The sequence below is a fragment of the Mustelus asterias genome, chromosome 10 (assembly GCF_964213995.1).
Source record: "Mustelus asterias chromosome 10, sMusAst1.hap1.1, whole genome shotgun sequence".
Classification (NCBI taxonomy): Eukaryota; Metazoa; Chordata; class Chondrichthyes; order Carcharhiniformes; family Triakidae; genus Mustelus; species Mustelus asterias.
Window position 1 is genome coordinate 4,209,318 of NC_135810.1, and position 26,053 is coordinate 4,235,370.

Genomic DNA, 26,053 nt, shown 5'->3' on the forward strand with positions numbered 1-26,053 from the left:
CTCCTCACTAACTGGAGCGCCCGAATCGGACTTTCGTAGAGCATGTCTGTTTTGCGCCGATTCTGGATGGGTGAACGTGGTGCTAACGGGGGAAGTGCCGGTAAGGTTGGGCGTGCAGCCCATTAAGTCAATTTAAATGCATGCACAGATCGCGCTACTCACCTCACGCCCAACTTCACCCAAGTTTTCGCGCTCAAAAACGGGTGCAATGTGATGGTAAAATCGGGCCCTCAGTGTCAGGGGGATTAGCAGGGTAAATGCATGGGTTATGGGGATAGGGCCTGGGTGGGATTGTGGTCGGTGCCGACTTAATGGGCCAAATGGCCTCCTTCTGCACTGTAGGGGTTCTATGATTCTAAGTCAGACGCCATCTTGACTTGAAACTACATTCCATTTCATAGAATCAAAGAATCATAGAAACCCCACAGTGCAGAAGGAGGCCTTCTGGCCCATCGAGTCTGCACCGACCACAATCTCACCTAGGCCCTACCCCCATATCCCTACATATTTACCCACTAATCCCTCTAACCTACACATCTCAGGGCACTAAGGGGCAATTTTAGCACGGCCAATCAACCTAACCCGTACATTTTTGGACTGTGGGAGGAAACCGGAGCACCCGGAGGAAACCCACGCAGACACGGGGAGAATGTGCAAACTGCACACAGACAGTGACCCAAGCCGGGAATCAAACCCAGGTCCCTGGAGCTGTGAAGCAGCAGTGCTAACCACTATGCTACCGTGCCGCCCTTCGCTGTCATTTCTTCGCTGTCGCTTGGCCAAATTCTTGGAACTCCCTCCCTAACAGCATTGTTGATGGACTGCGGTGGCTGAAGATTGTTACCTGCCACCGATGTCTTCTATTGTTCTGGTTAAGCTGAGCCAACATGATCTGCTGATCCAGCAGTTCCACCCTCTGCTGTCGCTGAATTTCCAGGGTGGCGCCCATTCCTATGGGAGTCTCGTGGGTGGGTTCAGCAGATGAGAAGAGGGGCTCGAGGATAAACGAGACACATCTGGTTACCCACTTTGGTAGACAAAGTATTTGCTGCACCTTCAGCGCGTTGTAATAGTAAATAATTCCAGAAAACTGCAAAGGAGAAAAAGAAAAAGGTCACTGGCAAATTGTAAAGTACGTGCGTTAGATCTCAGGCAAAAGCACACAACAACAATACTGCTTTTAGAAATGTCCCTCGGCTAAAGGAGCGGCAGAAAACTAGGCTCTGACCTTCCAACAGTACAGGGAAGTTTTGGTCAAAAAGTCTACAAATCCCCTGTGGAGTTTTGTGCATGGTGTTTTTCTTTCCCCCAGCTGGGTGCCTGCCCAGGAGCTAGCCTGATCACCCAGATACAACATAGCTTTAGACAATCTGGGAGTGATTGTGAGGAGTTGGAGAGAAACCAAAGGCGAGGATGGGGGAAATTGGTACAAAAACAGAAAACGTTGGAAAACTCAGCAGGTCTGACAGCATCTGCGGAGAGAGAATCGAGCTAACGTTTCAAGTCTGGATGACCCTTTGGGTGAAATTGGTGATTACGTGGAGTGCCGCGTTTCCTCTGGGGGAGAGGGGGAAGCAGACGAGATGATTGGAAGGAAGTACTTCTGCTCTCCTTGGACCACAAGCAGTGCTGGAAAAGAATTTACTTCTTCCAAGAAGCAGGAGGCAAGCTACCTTTAAATGCTGGGTTTCCCAAGGTTGGGAAAGAGACTAGCCAGGGTTAAAGCTGGGAGAGAGGTGAACTCTGAGGCACACAGCTTCGTTACAATATTAAAATGAATACTGTCTCCTGGGAGCTGATTGGTTGCCCATCCCCTTTTCCTTCTCCATTAAACTTGGAAATGGGCAGGTTCAAAGTGGGTTAATTTTGGATTTGAGATTTTTTAAATGGTTCAAATTTAATTGAAAAAAAACATTGTTACAACCCGACTCAAATCAAACCCACCCAGCTGGGGGTTAATTTGCTCCCATAATGTACTTGAGAGTGCATTTACAAACCCCTAATATTTAGTTAAATAGGAAACAGCCAATTGAAGTTGCTTCCACAATGAGTTTGTTTTTTTACTCCTTTTCTGTACCAAATATTTGACATACAGTTTTTATACTAAAACATTTCTTTTAAAATACACAGAACTTTGTTATATAGTTCATCTTAAAAACAAGAACAAATCTCAATGCAATAAAAAAAATGATCAACGAGTAGCAATTTGTGAAATTATTTTTTATTATTTTCCTGCCACTTATGTCCCTCCCCAGTGCCGCACTTGGCCAGATCGATAAAGGATGGCTCAGTTCCAAGAATGTGGCTAGCAGGTAATTAAGGTCAAAAACTCAAATGTGTCCCTTTGTCGTGGCAAGAGGGCCTCTTGCCCCTTGGGAAATGGCGAATGAAATTCAATTTAGGTAAAGCACGGAATGGAGCATTTTCAGAGAAGGACAAGGAATGACATTTGCTTCAAGGAAAATAAGAGTTTACATGGGAATAAACAGATCTGGTGGTACAAATTCACAAAGCATTACATGTAGTAACGCAGACTAACAAAGCCATAAAAATGCAATCAGAGAACAGGGGCTCATTTCTAGAGGAATAGAGTTTCAAAGCAGAGTTTTTATGTTAAACTTGTATAGGACCTTGGTTGTTAGATCACTCTCAATGCTGTCCCAGCTCTGGTCTCCATATTAGAAAGATGTATATGAAGGGTAATGGAAACAAACACATGGAAAATCGGAGCAGGAGGAGAACATTTGGCCCTTTGGGCCTGCTCCGCCATTCATTGTGATCATGGCTGATCATCCAATTCAATAGCCTGATCCCGCCTTCCCCCCATATCCTTTGATGCCCTTTGCCTGAAGTGTTATATCTAATTGCGTCTTGAATACATTCAGTGTTTAGCCTCAATTTTTTTTAATATACTTTTCCAATTCAATTAAATCAAATCCAATTCAGAGTCTCAACAAGTTGAGACATTTCAGATCCAGGCTGACAAGACAGGGCGAGCGACCAAACCACCCTGTCCTGGGACTGATCTACATGAGCCAAGCTGATTGGAGAAGGGGGAGGCTCCTCCTCCAAGACTTGAGCTCATTTGCATCTTAGCCAAAAGGCCGAGATGCCACTTTAAAAAGTTGCTTCATATGAAACATATGAAGCTTCAGTGTGACCTAATGACCTCAACCAAGTGCGGCCGACCATGGGCTGCCGACCATACCACACTTGATCTTAGCCAAAAGGCCGAGAAGCCTCAATTACTTTCTGTGGTAGCAAATTCCATAGGCTGACTACTGGGTGAAGAAATTTCTCTTTACCTCTGACCTAAGTCTGACTCTACACTATATCCTCAGACTGGGACCACTGGTTCTGCCTCATGTTAGCAGTGGCAAACCTTTTCAGAGACAATAACCCACAGCAAGCTAAAAGACTCAGCACTGATTTGTTACAGCCAAATGCTGGTTTGGCTAACTTGATCATTTTCTTCAATAAAGAGGTTGACAAGGGTATTGCGGCTGATGTTGTATATATATGATGCGTGATTTTATGGCCTCACTCATCCCAGGGCGGCACGGTAGCACAGTGGTTAGCACTGCTGCTTCACAGCTCCAGGGTCCCGGGTTCGATTCCCGGCTCGGGTCACTGTCTGTGTGGAGTTTGCACATTCTCCTCGTGTCTGCGTGGGTTTGCTCCAGGTGCTCCGGTTTCCTCCCACAGTCCAAAGATGTGCGGGTTAAGTTGATTGGCCAGGTTAAAAAAGAAAATTGCCCCTTAGAGTCCTGGGATGCATAGGTTAGAGGGATTAGCGGGTAAAATATGTGGGGGTAGGGCCTGGGTGGGATTGTGGTCGGTGCAGACTCGATGGGCTGAATGGCCTCCTTCTGCACTGTAGGGTTGCTATGATTTCTAAAACCATAGAATCCTGCCCGAGGTCAACAGACCTTTCCATGGTCTGCTCCTCACTTGCTCCGATTCCCGTGGCAGCGGGACAGTAAAATTCCAGCCAAGGAATTTCAAAACACGTTTGATGAAGCATTACTTAATATTCTTATTAACAAAATTAATATCAATGGGATGAAAAAGACAGTAGCAATGTGGGTTCATCACTAGCTAGGGTACTGAAACCAGAACCAATGGAAAACTTTTCTTTTCGATATATATTTGCGACGTGATTTGCAGGTGACACAAACCGAGAGCTGCAGCAAACAATGAGAATAGTCACGGTTTCAGGAGGACCTAACAGGCGAATGAAATGAGCAGACACATGGCAGTGAAATTTATGATGTGGAGACACACGACAGCGCAGAGTCGCTGAGCAGAGACTGATAGCCAAGTTCCGCACACATGAGGACGGCCTCAACCGGGATCTTGGGTTCATGTCACACTATCTGTAACCCCCACGACTTGCCTGGACTTGCAAAATCTCACTAACTGTCCTGTCTGGAGACAATACACATCTCTTTAACCTGTGCTTAATGCTCTCTCCACTCATATTGTCTGTACCTTTAAGACTTGATTAGCTGTAAAGACTCGCATTCCAATCATTATTCTGTAAATTGAGTTTGTGTCTTTATATGCCCTGTTTGCAAACAGATCTCCCGCTCACCTGATGAAAGCTAGTGGCGTTTGCTACCAAATAAACCTGTTGGACTTTAACCTGGTGCTGTGAGATTTCTTAGTGAAATTTAATACAGAGAAGTGTGAAGTGATACACTTTGGTGGGCAGAATAAAGCGAGGTCATATAAATTCAATGGTACTATTAGAGAGGGTGCAGTGAAAGGGAGATCTGGGGATGAATGTACACGGGTTTTTGAAGGCAGCAGGGTAAGTTGAAAAATGCTTTGGCTCTATTGGTAGTACTCTTGCCTCTGGATCAGAAGATTGTGGGTTCAAGTCCCACTCCAGGACTTCAGTGTAATAATTTAGGCTGGAACTCCAGCGCTGTGATATTGGAAGTGTCCTCTTTTGGTTGAGATATTAAACTGAGACTCTGTCTTTTCTCAGTCAACAAGACCAGAATGATTATCTGATCATTATCACATTGCTAATTGTGGGAGCTTGCTGGGGGCACAATGCCACGTTTCCTGCAGTAACTCCAATGTGTGGTGCTGAAGGACGTCCCAAAGTTGTGAAAGACGCTATATAAATTACATTTTCTTTTTTAAAAAAGCATATGGGACCCTTGGTTTTATTATTAGCGGAAAAGGATGAAAAAGCAAGGATGTTCTGTTGAAACAAAAACACTGGTTTGATTTCAGCTGGAGTATTGTGTTCAAACCCGGGCAACACCCTTTAAGAAGGACATCTAGATCTTGGAGAGGGTGCGGAGGAGAGTTACCAAAATGGTTGCAGGAACGAAAGGCTTTGGTTGTTGGGTTATTTTCCTTAGAGCAGAGAAGGTTCAGATCTGAATAGAGGGCGGCACGGTGGCACAGTGGTTAGCACTGTTGCCTTACAGCTCCAGGGACCTGGGTTCAATTCCCAGCTTGGGTCACTGTCTATGTGGAGTTTGCACCTTCTCCCCGTGTCTGCGTGGGTTTCTTCCGGGTGCTCCGGTTTCCTCCCACAGTCCAAAGATGTGCAAGTTAGGTTGATTGGCCATGCTAAAATAGAGTCAGGGAGATTAGCAGGATAAATACGTGGGCTTACAGGGATAGGGCCTGGGTAATTTGATCTGATTTGTTATTGTCACATGTATTAGTATACAGTGAAAAGTATTGCTTCTTGCACAGACAAAGCATACTGTCTGTAGAGAAGGAAAGGAGAGAGTGCAGAATGTAGTGTTACAGTCATGACTAGGGTGTAGAGAAAGATCAACTTAGTGTGATTAGGTCCATTCAAAAGTCTGATGACAGCAGGGAAGAAACTGTTCTTGAGTCTTTGTGCAGGCTCGATGGGCCGAATGACCTCCTTTTGCATTGTCGGATGCTACGATTCCCTGTTCTTGCTGACCAAATTAGTTCCCGGCCACGCAACATCCTGATTTTAAAACGATCTTCCTTGTTTTCAAATCCCTCCATGGCCTCACCCTTACTTATCTCAAAAACCTCCTCAAGCCCCTCTTGAGCATCCATGATTTTAATCTTTGCACCACTGGAGACAGTGTCACCAGCTGCTTGAGTCCTCAGCTCTGGAATTCCTTCTCTAAACATTTTTTTTTACACAGAGGGTGGTGGGTGCCTGGAACTCGCTGCCGGGGGAGGTAGTGGAAACAGATATGACAGTGACTTTTAAGGGGCGTTTGGACAAATACATGAATAGGATGGGAGTAGAGGGATATGGTCCCCGGAAGGGTAGGGGGTTTTAGTTAAGTCGGGCAGCATGGTCGCTGCAGGCTTGGAGGGCCGAAGGGCCTGTTCCTGTGCTGTAACTTTCTTTGTTCTTTGTTCTAAATGTCTCCAGCTCACATTCCTCTGCAATACTGCTCACAACCTACCATTGCTCAGTTGTATCAGATTCCCTGATCCGGTTAGGTGTCATAGTTTGTTTTATATGGCGCTCAGGGACATTTAATTACTTTAAAGGTGCTATATAAATAGAAGTTCCGTCAGCTCCAGTATGTATATAAACATTTCTGTAGATGAACTGGATGAGTATGACCACAGCAAAGTGAAGAAAATGCCAAAGAGCGCAAAGCATCGATTTGCAACCCTGTTTGATCACACTGTAGATCGCGAAGGGTTTTGAAGTTGCCCTGTCAAAGCTATTCCTAATCCTCATGTTGTTATGGAAGGAGCAGAGCAGTTGAACAGTTCTGGTGGGCTGCTAATTCTCTTCGGGGGTTTAAATAAAGACTGGGTAGATACAGGAAGGATGTTCCTGATGGTGGGGGTGTCCAGAACCAGGGGTCACAGTCTGAGGATTCGGGGTAGACCATTTAGGATGGAGGTGAGGAGACATTTCTTCACCCAAAGAGTGGTGAGCCTGTGGAATTCATTACCACAGGAAGTAGTTGATGCCAAAACATTGAATGTATTCAAGAGGCAGCTAGATATAGCACTTGGGGTGAATGGGATCAAAGGTTATGGGGAGAAAGCAGGATTTTTGAGTTGGACGATCAGCATGACCGTAACGAATGGCGGATCAGACTCGAAGGGCTGAATGGCCTCCTCCTGCTATGTTTCTATTTCAGCTGACATGGTTGTGCACCTTGGCTGGGTCAACAAAGGCAATATCTAATGGTTTCCTATGCTCTTGGCGTTTCTCTTACAGACACTGGACTAAGAAGACCAGGCTGACTGGATCCTTTGGTTGTGAAATCACACCGGGATTCAGGATAGAATTTCAGTCACCATTTCTTAGGCCCTGGAGCATGTTAATTGCATCGGCATACATTCATTACCAAGCCAACAACAACTGCAATGTCTTGGCCATGCTCATTGGATGGATTTCAGCCTATACTCAAAGGCATTCTCTGCACAGTGAGCTGGTGGACATCCAAACCTCTGTTAGAAGGACACCCGCAAGTGAGATTTAAAGGTGGGAGACATCGTCACAGAAGCTGGTGGAGAGTCACTAACAGCCGTGACTTCTGCAGGCTGACTGTTGGTGGGTCATTGAAAGAGGAGAGAAGAAATGGAAAGCTTAGTTGGTTAATAAGAGGGCCCAGAGAATCCTGCATGTTGACTATGTTCCACTCCCACTGCCTTCATCTGCAGCAACTACGGCATAGGCCCCCATGCCAGAATGGGACTCCTGAGCTACACCAGGCAATGCTGAACACAAAGTTGATCACCAAGGTGCAAAACAAGATGGAAGACTGCGTTTATCAACTCTATGTTGTTTCTGTTGCGATACTGTACAATTATAGTTCATTCCCACCCTCCTGCGGGTACATAGAACAGTACAGCACAGAACAGGCCCTTCGGCCCACGATGTTGTGCCGAGCTTTACAAGAGATTTACATAATTACAAGAAACAAAACTGGACAGCATGATGAATTGGCAGAATAGGAACATCGCATTTTCAGTTCTGTAACAAGGGTTCAAATTTAACCTCGACACATGAGCTTGGATTGTCTTATTAATAATAAGGCAACCTCAAATGCTTTTTGGTCTGCTCTTTCTAATGACTACACTTCCAAATAAAGTTTTGCAAAGCTTCTGTCCCCACTCAAAATATAAGTAAAATAGAAATCTGTCCTTTACGCTTGTGTAATTCACCATTGGCCATTAACTCTCTCTGTGATTGTTCTTCATCTCTCATTCATCGTTCTCAGATTTAGACAGTTTGAAATGTAATGCAATCTGTCTCAATATTCATCTACATCCCCTTTTGCTGGTTATAAATAGTCAACAAAACCTATTGTGCTTTCACTTCTGGTATCTAGTTAACTGCCTACGGAGCCTAACATGCCAACCTAATGAAACACAAGCTCATTAACGGCTAATAGTGTCATTATTAATAAACTTATTGAACCTTTTTACTTGTGTTTGTCCTTTGTCCATCTTGCAAATAAGGGTACCGGGGTAAAATTTGGAGTAAGTAAACTGGTCGAAAGTACCTGAGGTTTTAACAGGTACAACATCTGTGTCTGCCGCAAATAGGCATGAGTTCACAAATAAAGACAAAAGAGGAAAGAAATGGCATTTATACAATGACTTACATGATATCAGGACGTGCTTTACAACCAATGAAGCTCTTGTAAAGTATAGCCAATGTTATAATGTAGGAAAACACAGCAGCCAATTTGTGCACAGCAAGCTTCAACAAACGGCAATGCAATAATGGCCAGATAATGCTGACAGTGGTGGTTGGGGGATAAATATTCATCAGGACAACTTGTTAACACATCATTGAATAGTGCCATGGGATTTTTACATCCAGCTGACAGGGCAAACGAGACATCGTTTTAAAGTTTCTCCGAAACAGCGGCAAGGTGGCACAGTGGTTAGCACTGTTGCCTCACAGCACCAGGGACCTGGGTTCAATTCCGGCCTTGGGTGACTGTGTGGAGTCTGCACTTTCTCCTCGTGTATGCGTGGATTTTCTCTGGGTGCTCCAGTTTCCTCCCATAGTCCAAAGATGTGCGGGTTAGGTGGATTGGCCGTGATCAATGCGCAGGGTTACTGGGTTAAAGCAGGGGATTGGACCAGGTAGGGTGTTATTTCAGATGGCCAGTGCAGACTCGATGGGCCAAATGGCCTCTTCTGCATTGTAGGGATTCTATGAAAAGCTGGCGTATCTGACAGTGCAACAGTCCTGCGAGACAATACTGGGAGTGTCAGCCTGGGTTTTAACTGGAGTGAGACTTGAACCCACAAGCTTCTGCCTCAGAGTGGTGGCACCACCCACTGAGATGAAACTGACAACATAGTTTTAAATAGCAAAGAGTAGTGAGCAAGCTGGCAGTTGTGAAGGAGCAGGTGTTGCTGAGACAAAGTTGCATTTACTTTTAGCATAAGCGCACTTTAATATTCAGAAAGGCAGGGTGGAGGTGTTAGGTTGTTGAACATTCTCGACTTTTGGAAGTAGCTATTAGGGGCTTGTGCAGTGACATCAGATGGCTGTGTGTATACATGCTGGGAGAGTTACAAAAATATGGCCACAAGTCGTCCAGTTTCAGAGTGACGGGTTTAAAATGGAAATGACCCTCTTATTACGCTGCCTATGGATATAACTGGAACATCAGGTAAACGCTAATAGTTTCTACTCTAAGCAGAGTGCTCTAAGATTCAGATACAAGGTGGCCAGAGCAAGCAAACAATACTCTGGATACATGCAGAAACTTCAAAAGCACCAAGAATTTCATTTATATCATTATCATTTAGAGTAGATTTTTAAAAATTCATTCATGGGACATGGGCGTCGCTGGCTGACCAGCATTTATTGCCCATCCCTAGTTGCCCTTGGAGGGCAGTTGAGAGTCACCCACATTGCTGTGGCTCTGGAGTCACATGTAGGCCAGACCGGGTAAGGATATCAGTGAGCCAGGTGGGTTTTTCTGACAATCGACAATGGTTTCATGGTCATCAGTAGATTCTTAATTCCAGATTTTAAAAAATGAATTTAAATTCCACCATCTGCCGTGGCGGGATTCGAACCCGGGTCCCCAGAACATTAGCTGAGTTTCTGGATTAATAATCTAGTAGTAATACCACTAGGCCATCACCTCCCCTCCTTTCCGGATACTTGGTTAGGATGAGGTACAGTTGTGTGTGCAAATTGATTAAATACAACACAAACGTTGCCTGTTAAGGTTTTTTTGCCTCAAACCTTTGGAGTTGTCCAGATGTTTGGCCACAGTTATGAAATATGAGAATCTGTCCTTCGATGTAAGTGCGGGTAGCAGCCATTGTGAAACTAAGACTCTGCTATTTAACCCTGTAAAAATTTCAGCAGGGCGTGCCGGCTGATGAGTGATTTAATTCCCCAAGGACTCCCTAATGGCATGGAACCTGTGTAACCAACATTGGCCCCGCTCATTAACAGTCTGCCTGAAGCAGCTTTCAAAGGAGAACTGGATGAAGATTTGAAAATGACAGGACCCATGGGGGAACGAGCTCGGAGTGGGGCTAACTGGATTGCTCTTTCAGAGAGCCGGCACAAGCATGATGGGCTGAAATGGCGTCATGTTCTGCTTATGGGTTCTATGATACCACAAAAAGCAAAAAAAAGCAATAGGAAAGACGGTTCTCAAAGCTGGGTGGGTGCACAGCAAACAGGAATGTGCTGTGGAGGGAACGGACAAGCCATTCCTTCAGGATGCTTGCATGCACAGTCACAAACCATTCAGATTTAAAAAAATTTTATTTATTAGTCACAAGTAAGGCTTACATTAACACTGCAATGAAGTTACTCTGTAAATCCCCTAGTCGCCACACTCCGGCGCCTGTTCGGGTACACTGAAGGAGAGTTTAGCATGGTCAATCCACCTAACCAGCACATCTTTCAGACTATGGGAGGAAACCGGAGCACCATGGAGGAAACCCAAGCAGACACGGGGAGAATGTGCAAACTCCACACAGACAGTGACCCAAGCCGGGAAATGAACCTGGGTCCTTGGCGCTGTGAGGCAGCAGTGCTGACCACTGTGCTACTTGCCGCAATCATACAGCGGCCATCAAGTGTAACCAGCTGGGTTATGCAGAGGCTACAGGGTCCTCCGCCCCCTCTAAAAAGGCAGCACTCTATTATCAATACTTCAAAGCACATTTATCTAAAGCCTAGTTTCTTCAATTAAAAATAAAATGCTTGATGAATATCAAAGATTTTGGTCCCATGCAAGTCACCAAGTGATACTTCCTTTCAATGGAAACATGAGGTAGTGTGATTTCCTGAGACGGTTGAAAGTTAAGACTCAGAAGATCTTAAAGCTTAAAAATTGTTCAATCTTAAACAAAATTAAACAGTTTATGTCTATGCATGCCTCTCGCTTTTCTTCCTAGTAAAGCTCCAACTTCACCCTCCAGCAATAAGAATTTCAGTTACAAACACAGCAACTTGTGTAAATTCTAACCAAGTGATTTTTGTTGAACGTACTTTGCTGAAGCGAAGGTTTGTGGAAATTGTGTTACTATTTTGTTATATTTCAGCTCCAGGTGAGTTTTACTGTCTTCAACAAAGTCACTCCAAGCTCAATGTACTACAGCTGAAATCAAGGGGGCAGCGATTCTCCGACCTCGTCGCGCCTGGTACAGAATGCACCGATTCCGGGGAATCGTGTGCTGGCCTCAAAATCCGTTTCGCGCCCAGTGCTCGGAGGCCATTGAAACCCCTGCGTGGTCGGGGGCATGGCCAGGCGGTGGTCATTGGGCAGTGCCCACCTGGCACACCAGTTGGACACCGCCAGCGTGCCGGGGCAGTGCCAGGGAGGGGATCTGAGTGAGGGCCATGACAGGGCTATGCAGCAGTTGGGGGGGGGAGGGGGGCAGCCATTTCCTTGGTTCATCACAAGCAATTCACTCCCCCCAACAGGTACATTAATCATTTAACAAGTTCATTCATTGTGTTTGAGAAAGACGCGTTCTAAAAAAGACTACCTGTTTGCACTTTGATGATGCGATAAACTTGGGTGAGGAAGTGAAGGTCATTTGACCCAATATACACGCACCTAAATAAATTTGGAGTCACTCCATGCAGTCACAGAAACGTTTAAAAAATGTTCACCTCTATCACTGTACCCGGGGGCAATTCCACATTTTGACTGCTCTTCACGTGAGGAAGACTGTCTGGCTGGTCATTCCAAGACTCCACCAGAATCCCCTTTCTTAATCTTATGGTTTCACCAGGGCTCAGTGGGTAATGAGGGAGAAGGGGTGTAGTGGTAATGTCAATGGATTAGTAATCCAGAGGCTCAGAGTAATGCTCTGGGGGCATGGGTTCAAATCCCACCATGGCAGCTGGTGGAACTTTAAATTCATTCAATAAATCTGTGATTCAAACTTATTGGGCCCTATTTGACCATTTTGATTCCAAGTGCTGGGCCGACTTGAAACTGGGAGTGTTTCAGATCTGACTTTCAGACCCATTCTCAGGCGCCTCCACACGCACTTTGCCTGCAAAATATCAGCGATTCTGAATCGCTTTGCAGAAGCCTGTGGGCGGGGCTTAATGCACCCAAAATCCTGCAGCTCCGATCGGCGCCTCCAACTGCGCATGTGCAGAAGAAAAATGATAGTATGCGGCTCCCAAAGAACAAGAACAAAGAACATTACAGCACACGAACAGGCCCTTCGGCCCTCCAAGCCTACACCGACTTAACTAAAACCCCCGACCCTTCCGGGGACCATATCCCTCTATTCCCATCCTATTCATGTATTTGCTGCCCATTAAGTCAATTCAAGCGCATGCAAATGCATTTGAATGGCCGTCGCGCCCGTTTCGGGCGCGGTCCCGATCGTGGCCATTTTCGGGCCTCGGTAAAGGGGGAACCGGCGCAGAGGCGGGTGCGGATCTCGCTACTTGCCTCACGCCCAACTTGACCAAGTTTTCGTGCCCCTGACGGTAAAATCGGGCCCATAGTGTCAGTAATGGTGACCATGATAATGGTGATTGAATGTCATGGTGGCTAGAATTGGACAATGATCCAAGTGCAATCTCGGCAGAGTCTCAGCTCAGTCTTTTATTGTCAGAGGTCGAAAACTGTGACTATGGGCTCTGTATTGGTGCTGGTGCCTTATAATGGCCTGTGGCCGGGCTGCCAGTCGCTTTGAACTACGACAGCGAGAGTGGCCCCTGCTAAACAGGTTCAGGAAAGGCCAGGGCCCTTATGCGGCCAGCCTCCACCACTGCGGCCTCAGTACAAACCCTTTGCGCACTTGTGTAAAGACACAAACAATGTTGCACGTTACTGAGGAGTGTTCCCTCCACAGCCTGCTAAGTGATGGATTAATTAACTTGAACTCAGCAAATGAGAAGATTATCGCCTGGCTTCGGGGATTTGCATTCACTAAATAAAATACATCATAAATGTAGAAAAACATCCCAAGGTGCTTCACAAGAACAACTGGCAAACAAAACTGAATACCCACTCATAGAAATATTTATGGTGTGGAGATGCCGGCGTTGGACTGGGGTGGGCACAGTAAGAAGTCTCACAACACCAGGTTAAAGTCCAACAGGTTTGAGTTGACTCACCTGATGAAGGAGCAGCACTCCGAAAGCTTGTGATACTTTAACCTAGTGTTGTGAGACTTCTTACAGAGATAATTGGACAGATCAACAAAAGCCTGATCAAAGAGATAGGTTTCAAGAGGTGTCTTGAAGGAAGTGGGTGAGGTGGAGTGGTTAATGGAGGTTGCTAAATAGCTGCAAATTGTGGAAAGATCACAGGTTCTAGGGAGAAATGCGATCAATTCAAACAGGAAATCTCTTGCACATATTTTCACAAGAACAGGTTTTACAAAAGCATCCTCCATGCATCTCTGCTGGCTAAATAAATCAACCATCTGAAAAAAACTAGGTCAAGTGTTGATCTACTGATAACCTCATCAATGTTGCACAGTCTTCTTTCCAAGAGGAACATAAGATACACTCTGATGATTTGGAACATATGAAGGAAATATGACAAAGCTAATCAAACGATTAGCGGTAGGTACTCCAAGATACTTTGCCCATGCCATCCTCTAGTGCAAGTATAAGGCTGTGGCTCAGTGACTGGCAATCTCACCTCTGAGTCACAGGACCTTGGAGAGGGTTCGTGGTGGGAGATACAGGAAGGATGTCAGAGGTAGGTTCTTTACGCAGAGAGTGGTTGGGGTGTGGAATGGACTGCCTGCAGTGATAGTGGAGTCAGACACTTTAGGAACATTTAAGCGGTTATTGGATGGGCACATGGAGCACACCAGGATGATAGGGAGTGGGATAGCTTGATCTTGGTTTCAGATAAAGCTCGGCACAACATCGTGGGCCGAAGGACCTGTTCTGTGCTGTACTGTTCTATGTTCTATGTTCTTAGGACAAGTATAAAAATCTGAAGATCAAGGTGATAATTACCGAGGAGCCGAGTGGGCACAGGAGTGATAAGTGAACGGGATTTGCCGTTCAGTCACAAGTAGCAGAGTTTTGGATGATCTCAGAGAGTCGCTTGTGGGAAACCAGCCAGGAGTGTGTCAGAATAATCAAATCCAGTGGTAATGAAGGCATTAATGTGGGTTTCAGCAGAAGATGAGCTGAAGCAGAGGGTGGAAATAGGCGAAGCTACTGAGGTGGCTTAGTGATGGCAAGGATGTGGTTGGAAGCTCACCTCGGGATATGACACCAGACTTGTAAACAAAGAACAAAGAACAATACAGCACAGGAACAGGCCCTTTGGCCCTCCAAGCCTGCGCCGCTCCCTGGTCCAAACTAGACCATTCTTTTGTATCCCTCCATTCCCACTACGTTCATGTGGCTATCTAGATAAGTCTTAAACGTTCCCAGTGTGTCCGCCTCCACCACCTTGCCCGGCAGCGCATTCCAGGCCCCCACCACACTCTGTGTAAAATATGTCCTTCTGATATCCGTGTTAAACCCCCCCTTCACCTTGAACCTATGACCCCTCGCGAACGTCACCACCGACCCGGGGAAAAGCTTCCCACCGTTCACCCTATCTATGCCTTTCATAATTTTATACACCTCTATTAGGTCACCCCTCATCCTCCGTCTTTCCAGTGAGAACAACCCCAGTTTACCCAATCTCTCCTCATAACTAAGCCCTTCCATACCAGGCAACATCCTGGTAAACCTCCTCTGCACTCTCTCTAAAGCCTCCACGTCCTTCTGGTAGTGTGGCGACCAGAACTGGGTGCAGTATTCCAAATGCGGCCGAACCAATGTTCTATACAACTGCAACATCAGACCCCAACTTTTATACTCTATGCCCCGTCCTATAAAGGCAAGCATGCCATATGCCTTATTCACTACCTTCTCCACCTGTGACATCACCTTCAAGGTCCCTCTGCGTATCTACACCCTTTATGGTTCTGCCATTTATCGTATAGCTCCCCACTACGTTAGTTCTACCAAAATGCATCACTTCGCATTTATCTGGATTGAACTCCATCTGCCATTTCTTTGCCCAAATTTCCAGCCTATCTATATCCTTCTGTAGCCTCTGACAATGTTCCTCACTATCTGCAAGTCCGGCCATTTTCGTGTCGTCCGCAAACTTACTGATCACCCCAGTTACACCTTCTTCCAGATCGTTTATATAAATCACAAATCGCAGAGGTCCCAATACAGAGCCCTGCAGAACACCACTAGTCACAGGCATCCAGCCAGAAAAAGACCCTTCCACTACCACCCTCTGTCTTCTGTGACCAAGCCAGTTCTCCACCCATCTAGCCACCTCCCCCTTTATCCCATGAGATCCAACCTTTTGCACCAACCTACCATGAGGGACTTTGTCAAACGCTTTACTAAAGTCCATATAGACAACATCCACGGCTCTTCCCTCATCAACTATTCTAGTCACTTCTTCAAAAAACTCCACCAGGTTAGTGAGGCATGACCTCCCTCTCACAAAACCATGCTGACTATCGTTAATGAGTTTATTCCTTTCTAAATGTGCATACATCCTATCTCTAAGAATCCTCTCCAACAACTTCCCTACCACGGACGTCAAGCTCACCGGCCTATAATTTCCCGGGTTATCCTTCCTACCCTTCTTAAATAACGGGACCACATTAGCTATCCTCCAATCCTCTGGGACCTCACCTGTGTCCAGTGACGAGACAAAGATTTGCGTCAGAGGCCCAGCGATTCCATCTCTTGTCTCCCCGAGCAGCCTTGGATAGATTCCATCAGGCCCTGGGGATTTGTCAGTCTTTATAGTCCCTAAAAAAACCTAACACTTCCTTCCTTGTAATGGAGATTTTCTCTAACGGGTCAACACTCCCTTCCAAGACACTCCCAGTCAACACATCCCTCTCCTTTATGAATACCGACGCAAAGTATTCATTTAGGATCTCCCCTACTTCTTTGGGCTCTAAGCATAATTCCCCACTTTTGTCCCTGAGAGGTCCGATTTTTTCCCTGACAACCCTTTTGTTCCTAACGTATGAATAAAATGCCTTGGGATTCTCCTTAATCCTGTCTGCCAAGGACATTTCGTGACCCCTTTTTGCCCTTCTAATTCCTCGTTTGAGTTCTTTCCTACTTTCTTTGTATTCCTCCAGAGCTCCCTCCGTTTTTAGCTGCCTGGACCTAACGTACGCCACTCTTTTCTTTTTGACCAATCCCTCAATTTCCCTGGTTATCCACGGTTCTCAAATCCTACCCTTCCTATCCTTTTTTACAGGCACATGTCTATCCTGCAGCCCTAACAACTGTTCCTTAAAAGACTCCCACATGCCAGATGTGGATTTACCCTCAAACAGCCTCTCCCAATTAACAGCTGCCAATTTCTGCCTAATCCAACACCTTACCCTTGGGACACCACTCATCCTTTTCCATCACTATCCTAAAGCTAACAGAATTGTGGTCACTATTTGCCACATGTTCCCCTACCGAAACTTTAAAGACCTGACCAGGCTCATTCCCTAGTACTAGATCCAGTATAGCCCCCTCTCTAGTCGGGCTATCTACATATTGTTCCAAAGAACCTTCCTGTACGCATTTTACAAATGCCTCCCCATTCAGACTCCCAGCCCTATGCGATTTCCAGTCTATACCAGGGAAATTGAAGTCTCCCACTACAACAACACTATTTTTCCTGCACCTATCCATTATCTCCTGACATATCCGTTCTTCCACTTCCCTTGGGCTGTTAGGGGGCCTGTAGTATACCCCCAACATAGTGACTGCGCCCTTCCTGTTTCTGAGCTCCACCCACAGTGACTCATGGCCAAGTTGGTGGGGACCGAAGATGATGCTTTGGATCTTCCTGATATTTAGTTGTAGGAAATAACTCCACATGTAGCACTGGATGTCTGACATTCAGAGACAATGGAGGGCTGGAGAGAGGTGGTGGTGAGGGAGCTCTGGGTGGACATATGGAGACTGACAATGGGTTTATGGATGCTGTCATTGGACGGGAATTTTCAGCAGTGCTCGCCCCGAAACCGGAAAATCTCGCCCGAGGTCAACGGACTTTTCCATGGTCCGCCCCTCGCCCGCTCCGATTCCCGTGATGGGCAGAATGAGAAAATTTGCCCCATCAAGAGCAGCACGATAAATAGCCGGGGCCAAGGGAAATACCAGAGGTCAGAGGGGGGGAGTGGGAAGAGAGACCATTGTGGATGATTCCCTGGCTCCGACTGGATAGATATGAACGGCACCAGGTGAGAGCAGTCGCACCCAGCTGGATGACAGGGGAGTGGGGGGAGGATGGTGTGACCAACTGTGTCAAGGGCTGCAGAAAGTTCATGGTGGATAGAGAGTCATATTTCACCTTTGTTACAGTCGCACAGTTAGGGGGTTAGCAGGGTAAATATGTGGGGTAACGGGGATGGGGCCTGGGTGGAATTGTTGTCAGTGCGGGCTCGATGGGCCACATGACTTCCTTCTGTACTGTAGGGATTCTATGAAGATGCCCTTTGTGATTCTGATTGCAGCAACTCTGGAAACTGTGGAGTGGTGGAAACTAAATTCGAGATATTTAAACTTGGAAAGATCAGCACAGATCTGAGAAATGTTTTGTATAGGTTATTGGGATAGGCGGGATGAAGATGTGAGGTTACTATCAGATAAGTCATAATCTTTTTAAATGGCGAAGCAGGTTCAAGGGACTGAATGGCCTACTCCTGCTCCTTGTTCGTATGTTTTATACGTAAACTACAAAACATTCAAGGACCTGGGGAAGAAAGGAAGTTTGGACATGGGCTGGTAATTTGCAAAGACAGAGGTGGGTCAAGGATTGTTTTATTGAGGAGAGAGGCAATGAAGGAGAAAGGTACAAGCCCTGAGGACAGTCAATTAGGATGGGAGCCAGGAGGGAATATTGCATGGTCGAGACAGCAGGAGGTGAATTGGGAGGGGGCTTGCAGGGATATAGGCGAGAAACTAGAGAAAGATGTAGGTTTAGGGGTAGGGCTGGGGAAGAACTTTAAAGGAATCTTGGAGCAGTGGGTTAGGAGATGGGAGGGTGGCAGAAGGCGCAGCCAATGGGGTGAAGAAACATAGAAGATAGGAGCAGGAGGAGGCCATTTGGCCCTTCGAGCCTGCTCCGCCATTCATTGCGATCATGGCTGATCGTCCAACTCAATAGCCTCATCCTGCTTTTTACCCATAACCTTTGATCCATTTGCCCAGAGTGCCATATCCAGCTGTCTCAAATAGTAAGCTGTTTTGACGGACGAGATCAGGACCCAATCAAGCTTTATGTGGGCCAGCCAAATCTGGTGGTGAATGGTTAAAAAAAAAGTTGTCTGCCATGTTAGTCTTGGACTTAAGGCAGTAGAGATAAGGTGAGCGGCCAGGGTAAGGGAAAGCAATGGATTTAATGTGGGCTGGGACATCAAAGGTGGAGGAGAAGGTGCAACAAAAACAGAAACTGCTGGAGAAACTCAGCAGGTCTGACAGCATCTGTGGAGAGAGAACAGAGCCAATGTTTCAAGTCTGGACAACCCTTCGTCAGAGCTGTATTTTGCCGCATTCCACAGTATTTTGCCTTTATCTTACTGGAGGAGAAGGTGTGGTTGAACAGTGGGGTAGCTGTTATAAATGTCATTGTGAATAGATGACTGAAGGCTAGACAATTGTGAGTTTGAAAGTGCAGCTGTAAGTGAATTTGGAGAGATTTTTTCCATGGGCTGACACAGACAGAAGCAGAGTTTGTTCGGGGAAAGTGGTACGTGGGTGGAGAGCATTGGAAGGAAGTGCTCAAAGATGATCTTATCAGTTGAGATGATGGAAAGAGTGAGGTTACTTAAAATGGCAAGAGCAAATGGGTAGCTGTGTTAGGGGTTGGGTGGTTTTTAATGAAGGGAGAGATTAAGGAAGGATAAGGAGGGCAGAGCACGCAGAAGAGAGAGAGAGGGAGCGAGTATAATGAATTGAGATGGAAATTGAAATCACAGATGATGAGAACTCACTCAGTACAGAGGTCAAAGGAAGAGAGCACTAAGGATACTTTGATGAATTGCCCAACACAGATTCCCAACCTACAGATCTTCCTAGCAGCTCAAATTCTGCAAGGGTTATTGATATTGTCAATCCTACTGGGTGACATGGTGGCACGGTGGTTAGCACTGTTGCCTCACAGGAGGGGGCCAGGGACCTGGGTTCGATTCCTGGCTTGGGTCACTGTGCGGAGTCTACACGCTCTCCCTGTGTCTGCGTGGGTTTCCTCCGGGTGCTCCGGTTTCCGCTCACAGTCCAAAAATGTGCAGGTGAGGTGGATTGGCCACGCTAAATTGACCCTAGTGTCAGGGGGATTAGAAGGGTAAATGTGTGGGGTTATGGGAATAGGGCCTGGGTGGGATGTGGTCAGTAAAGACTCGACGGGCCAAGTGACCTCCTTTTGGAGTGTAGGGATTCTATTCGACCTAAAAGGAATCTGGAAAAAAATGCGAGGGAGAAAAGAATAGTAAGACTCATTTAGAGAACGAAACGAACAGGGTAGGGGCAAAATGGCCTGTTTTCTACTGTAACCTCTATGAGATTAAAAATACATTTTAAAATGGGATAATTTATTTAACTTTCACATGTAAAATATGTAATTTTCCAAGTTGAAAAGCCCAGGCCACTGCTGCACCATCCCTGCAGAACCAACTCCAGAGATCCCCAGATAAAATATATGTTTGTTCTTTTTGTATCATCAATCACCAACTGCAACATTTCACTCCCGGGCCAATTGCTCCTGCTTCCTGTCCCCACCTGCACCAAACCACAGTCACCATTGAATCTGAAAAACACCATCTTCAAGGCAGCTATGACAACGTTACGTGAGGAACCAGCACCTCTGGCTCAAGGTTTACTGAGGAAGTCCTCAGGAAAGGATGTCCCGAGGCATGGTACATTGGGGAAACCATGCAGACGCTACGACAACGGATGAATGAACATCGCTCAACAATCACCAGGCAAGACTGTTCTCTTCCTGTGGGGGAGCACTTCAGCAGTCACGGGCATTCAGCCTCTGATCTTCAGGTAAGCGTGCTCCAAGGCGGCCTTCATGACACACGACAGCGCAGAGTCGCTGAGCAGAAACTGATAGCCAAGTTCCGCACACATGAGGACGGCCTAAACCGGGATGTTGGATTTATGTCACATTATCAGTAACCCCCACAGCTTGCCTCCTGGGCTTGCAGAATCTCACTAGCTGTTCTGTCTGGAGACAATACACATCTCTTTAACCTGTGTTTAATGCTCTCTCCACCCACATTGTCTGTATCTTTAAGACCTGGCTGACTTTAGGGATTCGCATTCTAATCAGTATTCTGCAACTTGATTTTGTGTCTGTGCCCTGCTTGAGAGCACATTTCCACTCCATCTGACGAAGGAGCAGCGCTCCGAAAGCTTATGGTATTTGCTACCAAATAAACCTGTTGGACTTTAACCTGGTGTTGTGAGACTTCTTACTGTGTTCAAGGTTTACTGGCAACACCTCTATCAGTAATCAAGGGCTTTACAAACTCATCAAACAACAACATGATAAGGAAACGTCTGGCTTTCCTGTTTCAGAGTATTTAACACATCACTTGCAAATGGTATATTCTTATGGGGACACCTATGTCTCTGAGATTGTGGCAGTTAGAATTTGATAAAATGATTCACTCAATGTTGAGCAAGCATTTGACTTTTAACTTTCTGGATTTCATATAACCATATAGAGCAGGAGGCTGAAACAAAAACAGAAAATGCTGGAGAAACTCAGCCTCTGTGGAGAGGGAATAGAGCCAACGTTTTGAGTCTGGATGACCCTTCGTCAGAACTGAAGAGAAGGGAAATCGGACAAGATTTATACTATGAGGTAGAGGGGGGGTTTAATTGGACAAAGGGAATGCAAATGGTGATGATAAAGGATGAGACGAGTGCTAAAAGCAGCCATGAAGTGATCGGAATGCTCTTTAAAAGATCGATCCAATTATGCCCCCTCCTCACTCCCATTCTTTCCCCACAGCCATTTCTGCCTTCTTGAGTATGTATTAGAACATAGAACATTACAGCGCAGTACAGGCCCTTCGGCCCTCGATGTTGTGCCGACCAGTGGAACCAATCTAAAGCCCCTCTAATCTCCACTATTCCAATATCATCCATATGTTTATCCAATAACCACTTGAATGCTCTTAATGTTGACGAGTCCACTACTGCTGCAGGCAGGGCATTCCATGCCCTTACTACCTCTAACATCTGTCCTATATCTCTCACCCCTCAATTTAAAGCTATGTCCCCTCGTGCTAGCCATCACCATCCGAGGAAAAAGGCTCTCACTATCCACCCTATCTAATCCTCTGATCATCTTGTATGCCTCTATTAAGTCACCTCTTAACCTTCTTCTCTCTAACGAAAACAACCTCAAGCCCCTCAGCCTTTCCTCATACGATTTTCCCACCATACCAGGCAACATCCTCGTAATTCTCCTCTGCACCCTTTCCAACACTTCCACATCTTTCCTATAATACGGCGACCAGAACTGTACGCAATACTCCAAATGCGGCCGCACCAGAGTTTTGTACAGTTGCAGCATGACCTCCTGGCTCCGAAACTCAATCCCTCTACCAATAAAAGCTAACATACCGTTCGCCTTCCTAACAACCCTATCAACCTGGGTGCCAACTTTCAGGGATCTCTGCACATGGACACCCAGATCCCTCTGTTCATCCACACTACCAAGTATCTTACCATTAGCCCAGTACTCTGTATTCCTGTTCCTCCTTCCAAAGTGAATCACCTCACACTTTTCCGCATTAAACTCCATTTGCCACCTCTCAGCCCAGCTCTGCAGCTTATCTATGTCCCTCTGTAACCTGCCACTTCCCTCCGCAATGTCTCCAACTCCACCGACTTTAGTGTCATCCGCAAATTTACCAATCCATCCTTCCACGCCCTCATCCAGGTCATTAATAAAAATGACAAACAGCAGTGGCCCCAAAACAGATCCTTGCGGTACACCACAAGTAACTGAACTCCAGGATGAATATTTCCCGTCAACCACCACCTTCTGTTTTCTTACAGCTAGCCAATTCCTGATCCAAACTACTAAATCACCCTCAATCCCATGTGTCTGTATTTTCTGCAAAAGCTTACCATGGGGAACCTTATCAAACGCTTTGCTGAAATCCATGTACACCACATGAACCGCTTTACCCTCATCCACCTCTTTGGCCACCTTCTCAAAGAACTCAATAAGGTTTGTGAGGCACGACCTACCCTTCACAAAACCGTGCTGACTATCCCTAATCAAATTATTCCTTTCCAGGTGATTATAAATCCTATCTCTTATAATCCTTTCCAATACTTTGCCCACAACAGAAGTAAGGCTCACCGGTCTATAATTACCAGGGTTGTCCCTACTCCCCTTCTTGAACAAGGGGACAACATTTGCTATCCTCCAGTCTTCTGGCACTGTTCCTGTAGACAATGACGACACAAAGATCAAAGCCAAAGGCTCTGCAATCTCCTCTCTAGCCTCCCAGAGAATCCTAGGATAAATCCCATCCGGCCTAGGGGACTTATCTATTTTTACCCTTTCCAGAATTGCTAACACCTCCTAGAAGTACATCCCATCCCCTTTGAAAGTTACCATGGAATCTCCTTCCATTTTCCCATCTGACCCTTTCAGACAACACATTCCAGATCATGACAACTTGCTGTGTAAAAAAAATGTTCTTATCTCCCCTCTGGTTCTCTTGCCTTATTGTACCCTCTATTGCTGGCCTTTCTGTCATTACAACATTTCCTCTTTACGATGCAAGCAAAACTCTTCATGATTTTGAAACCTTTATTAAATTTCCTCTTGACCTTCTCGGTTCCAGAATGATACAGCACACGGCTCAGGAATAAGACCATTCGGCCTATTGTGTCTGTGTTGGCTCTTTGAAAGAGCTATCCAATTAATCGCAGTCCCCATACTCGTATCTCATAGTCCTACATCCTGCATCAATTATTCATCCAATTCCCTTTCCACCTCACTTTCAGGCAGTGAATTCCAGATCTATGTTCTTTTGTCCATGTCACCTCTTGTTCTTTTGGCAATGGCCTTAAATCCATGTCCTCCAATTAAAAACTAATTCTGCTATTGGAAGCACTTTATCCTTATTTACACTATCAAAGGATTTTGAACATCATTATCAATTCTTCCCTTAACCTACTCTATTCTCTAAGGAGAACAATCCCAGTTTTGCTCATTTATACACAAAGTCCCTTATCCCTGGTAGCACTCTAATAAATCCCCTCTACATCTGGTCAAAACACCACCAACTGATGCTGGACGGAGCTCATTCTTTTTGCCCCACTGTTGGTTGCTTACTGGCCGCCTTCAGAGTCACAAGTACCACTAACCACCTACTTGGATTGGTAACACTGTCTCATAGAAAAGACCACAGCGCAAATTCATTATTGTGGCAAGCACTGGGGAAAGCATTACTGTGAACGACCCATGTAGTTACTGACTTATGTGCTGTGGACATGTGTGTTATCCAATTTGTATATTGCTAATGCACTCTGTTCAGCCAGCGATGCCACTAAAGTTACTCATAAACACAATTCAGCTGGGGGAACAAAGCTAGTGGAGTAGCAGTCCAAGAAAATCGTGTAAACATAAAGCCAGACAAAGGAGTCCAGAGATTGGGTTTTATGACATTAACATAATTTCACGAGATTGGACACGTGTCGACAACACAGTAATCCTGGGCCACAAATGTTCCCAGATAGTTTTTGTCCTTTTAAATTACAATCACCAAAGCCCACTATCATAAAAATATTTTAAAACCACCACTACAAGTTTGGTTGTTAATAATATGGCCATGCAATGACAGCGAAAAGTTATCCTGCCCTGAATTTCACAGAAGATAAAAATCTGATATGGTTTCGCTCCAAAAAGATGCAGTGAACAGTGTGGATTCCACTTGTGGGGGAGTCCAAAACGAGGGAGCATAACTATAAGATAGTCACTCCTAAGATCCAGTATGGATCGTGTGGTGCATAAACACCAGCTGGGGCGAATGACGGCCATGAATATTCTATGCAATGTTCATTTATTTCCTCGTTTCCCCATTATAAATGACCAAATATGCAACACTGTTGAAATTCAATAGAAATGTCTTTGTCCCGCGAGTGATGAGAATGTGGGACTCGCCATCATATGAAGTTACAGAGGCAAATAGCAGTTAAAGGGTAGCTAGATAAGTATGTGAGAGAGAATGATAAGCTGATCGGGTGAGATGAGAGATGACTTGGTTTGACCATAAGCACTGACATGGTTGAGCTGAGCTCAATGGCTTGCTTCTCATGTTGTAAATTTTATAGACTTCAGCAAAATCATAACCACAGTATGTCAACCAAGCCTCCAAAATAACTTTGATAACCTTAAAAGCAATTGACGCAAAATTAAAACCATAGCAAAAGGATTATTTATACGCAAAGAACATTGATAAAGAAAAGGGGACTTACCAATCCACTTAAGGCCAAGATCCACGTAGTTGTACTAGATGTCAGAAGCTACAAAGCAAAACAAAACATAAATGGCTAACTGCAGACAAACTACAAATATGAGCCTTCTGTATCAACATTGTATCAGCAATTTCTATTTATTAGAAGACGTGTAAGAAACCAGGAGTGTTGATACTGAGGGGCTTCAATTACCCAAACTGCAATTGAGATAATTTTAGAGTGAAGGGAAAGAGAGGAGGAATTTCTGAAATGTGTCCAGGAGAACTTGTTTGACTCGTATGTCCTCAGCCCAACTAGGAAGGAAACATTGCTGGGTTTGGTGCTTGGGAATGCAGTGGGCAAAGTGGACCAAGTGTCCATGGAAGAACACTTGGATAAGAGTGATCATCTTATCATAAGGTTTAGAGATTAGTAATGGAGAAGAACAAGGAACAATCTAAAGTAGAACTATAACAGAACAATGGCTGATCTTTAAGGAGATGTTGTTTCAGATACAGGCTGGGTAGATTCCAACAAGGTGGGTGGCGGATGGTGGGGGACAGAAGGGCTCTTCAGATGAAAAGGGAGATAGAGCACATGACGAAATGGAAAAAAAAGGTGTCTGCTGCATGTTAGGTGAATTCTTCCAGCAAGAACCAGCCCAAATGTGATCAGTTAATAGAGAAAGTGAAGAACAAAATAAGGCTGGCAAGATGGATAACTGCCAGAGGTAGTAGTAGAGGCGGGTACAATTTTGTCTTTTAAAAAGCATTTAGATGGGTAAGGTGGGTATAAAGGGATATGGGCCAAACGCAAGCAATTGGGACTAGCTTAGTGGAGGCACGGTGGCACAGTGGTTAGCACTGCTGCCTCACAGCGCCAGGGACCCGGGTTCAATTCCCAGCTTGGGTCACTGTCTGTGTGGAATCTGCACATTCTCCCCGTGTTTGCGTGGGTTTCCTCCGGGTGCTCCGGTTTCCTCCCACTGTCCAAAGATGTGCGGGTTAGGTGGATTGGCCATAATAAGTTGCCCCTTAGTGTCAGGGGGATTAGCAGAGTAAATAGTGGGGTTATGGGGATGGGAGCTGGGTGGGATTGTGGTTGGTGCAGACT

At 45.6% G+C, this 26,053-nt stretch overlaps 1 protein-coding gene across 1 annotated transcript in view; it reads right to left on the reverse strand.

The window, feature by feature from the left end:
- ubac2 (UBA domain containing 2) overlaps positions 1-26,053 on the reverse strand; it is a 209,019-nt gene that overhangs the window by 47,218 nt on the left and 135,748 nt on the right. Inside the window, exons 6-7 of the mRNA XM_078221555.1 lie at positions 24,962-25,009; positions 845-1,090 (exon numbers count right to left, since the gene is read on the reverse strand). Coding sequence (XP_078077681.1) covers positions 845-1,090; positions 24,962-25,009 — 294 coding nt within the window. The remainder of the gene's footprint in view (positions 1-844; positions 1,091-24,961; positions 25,010-26,053) is intronic.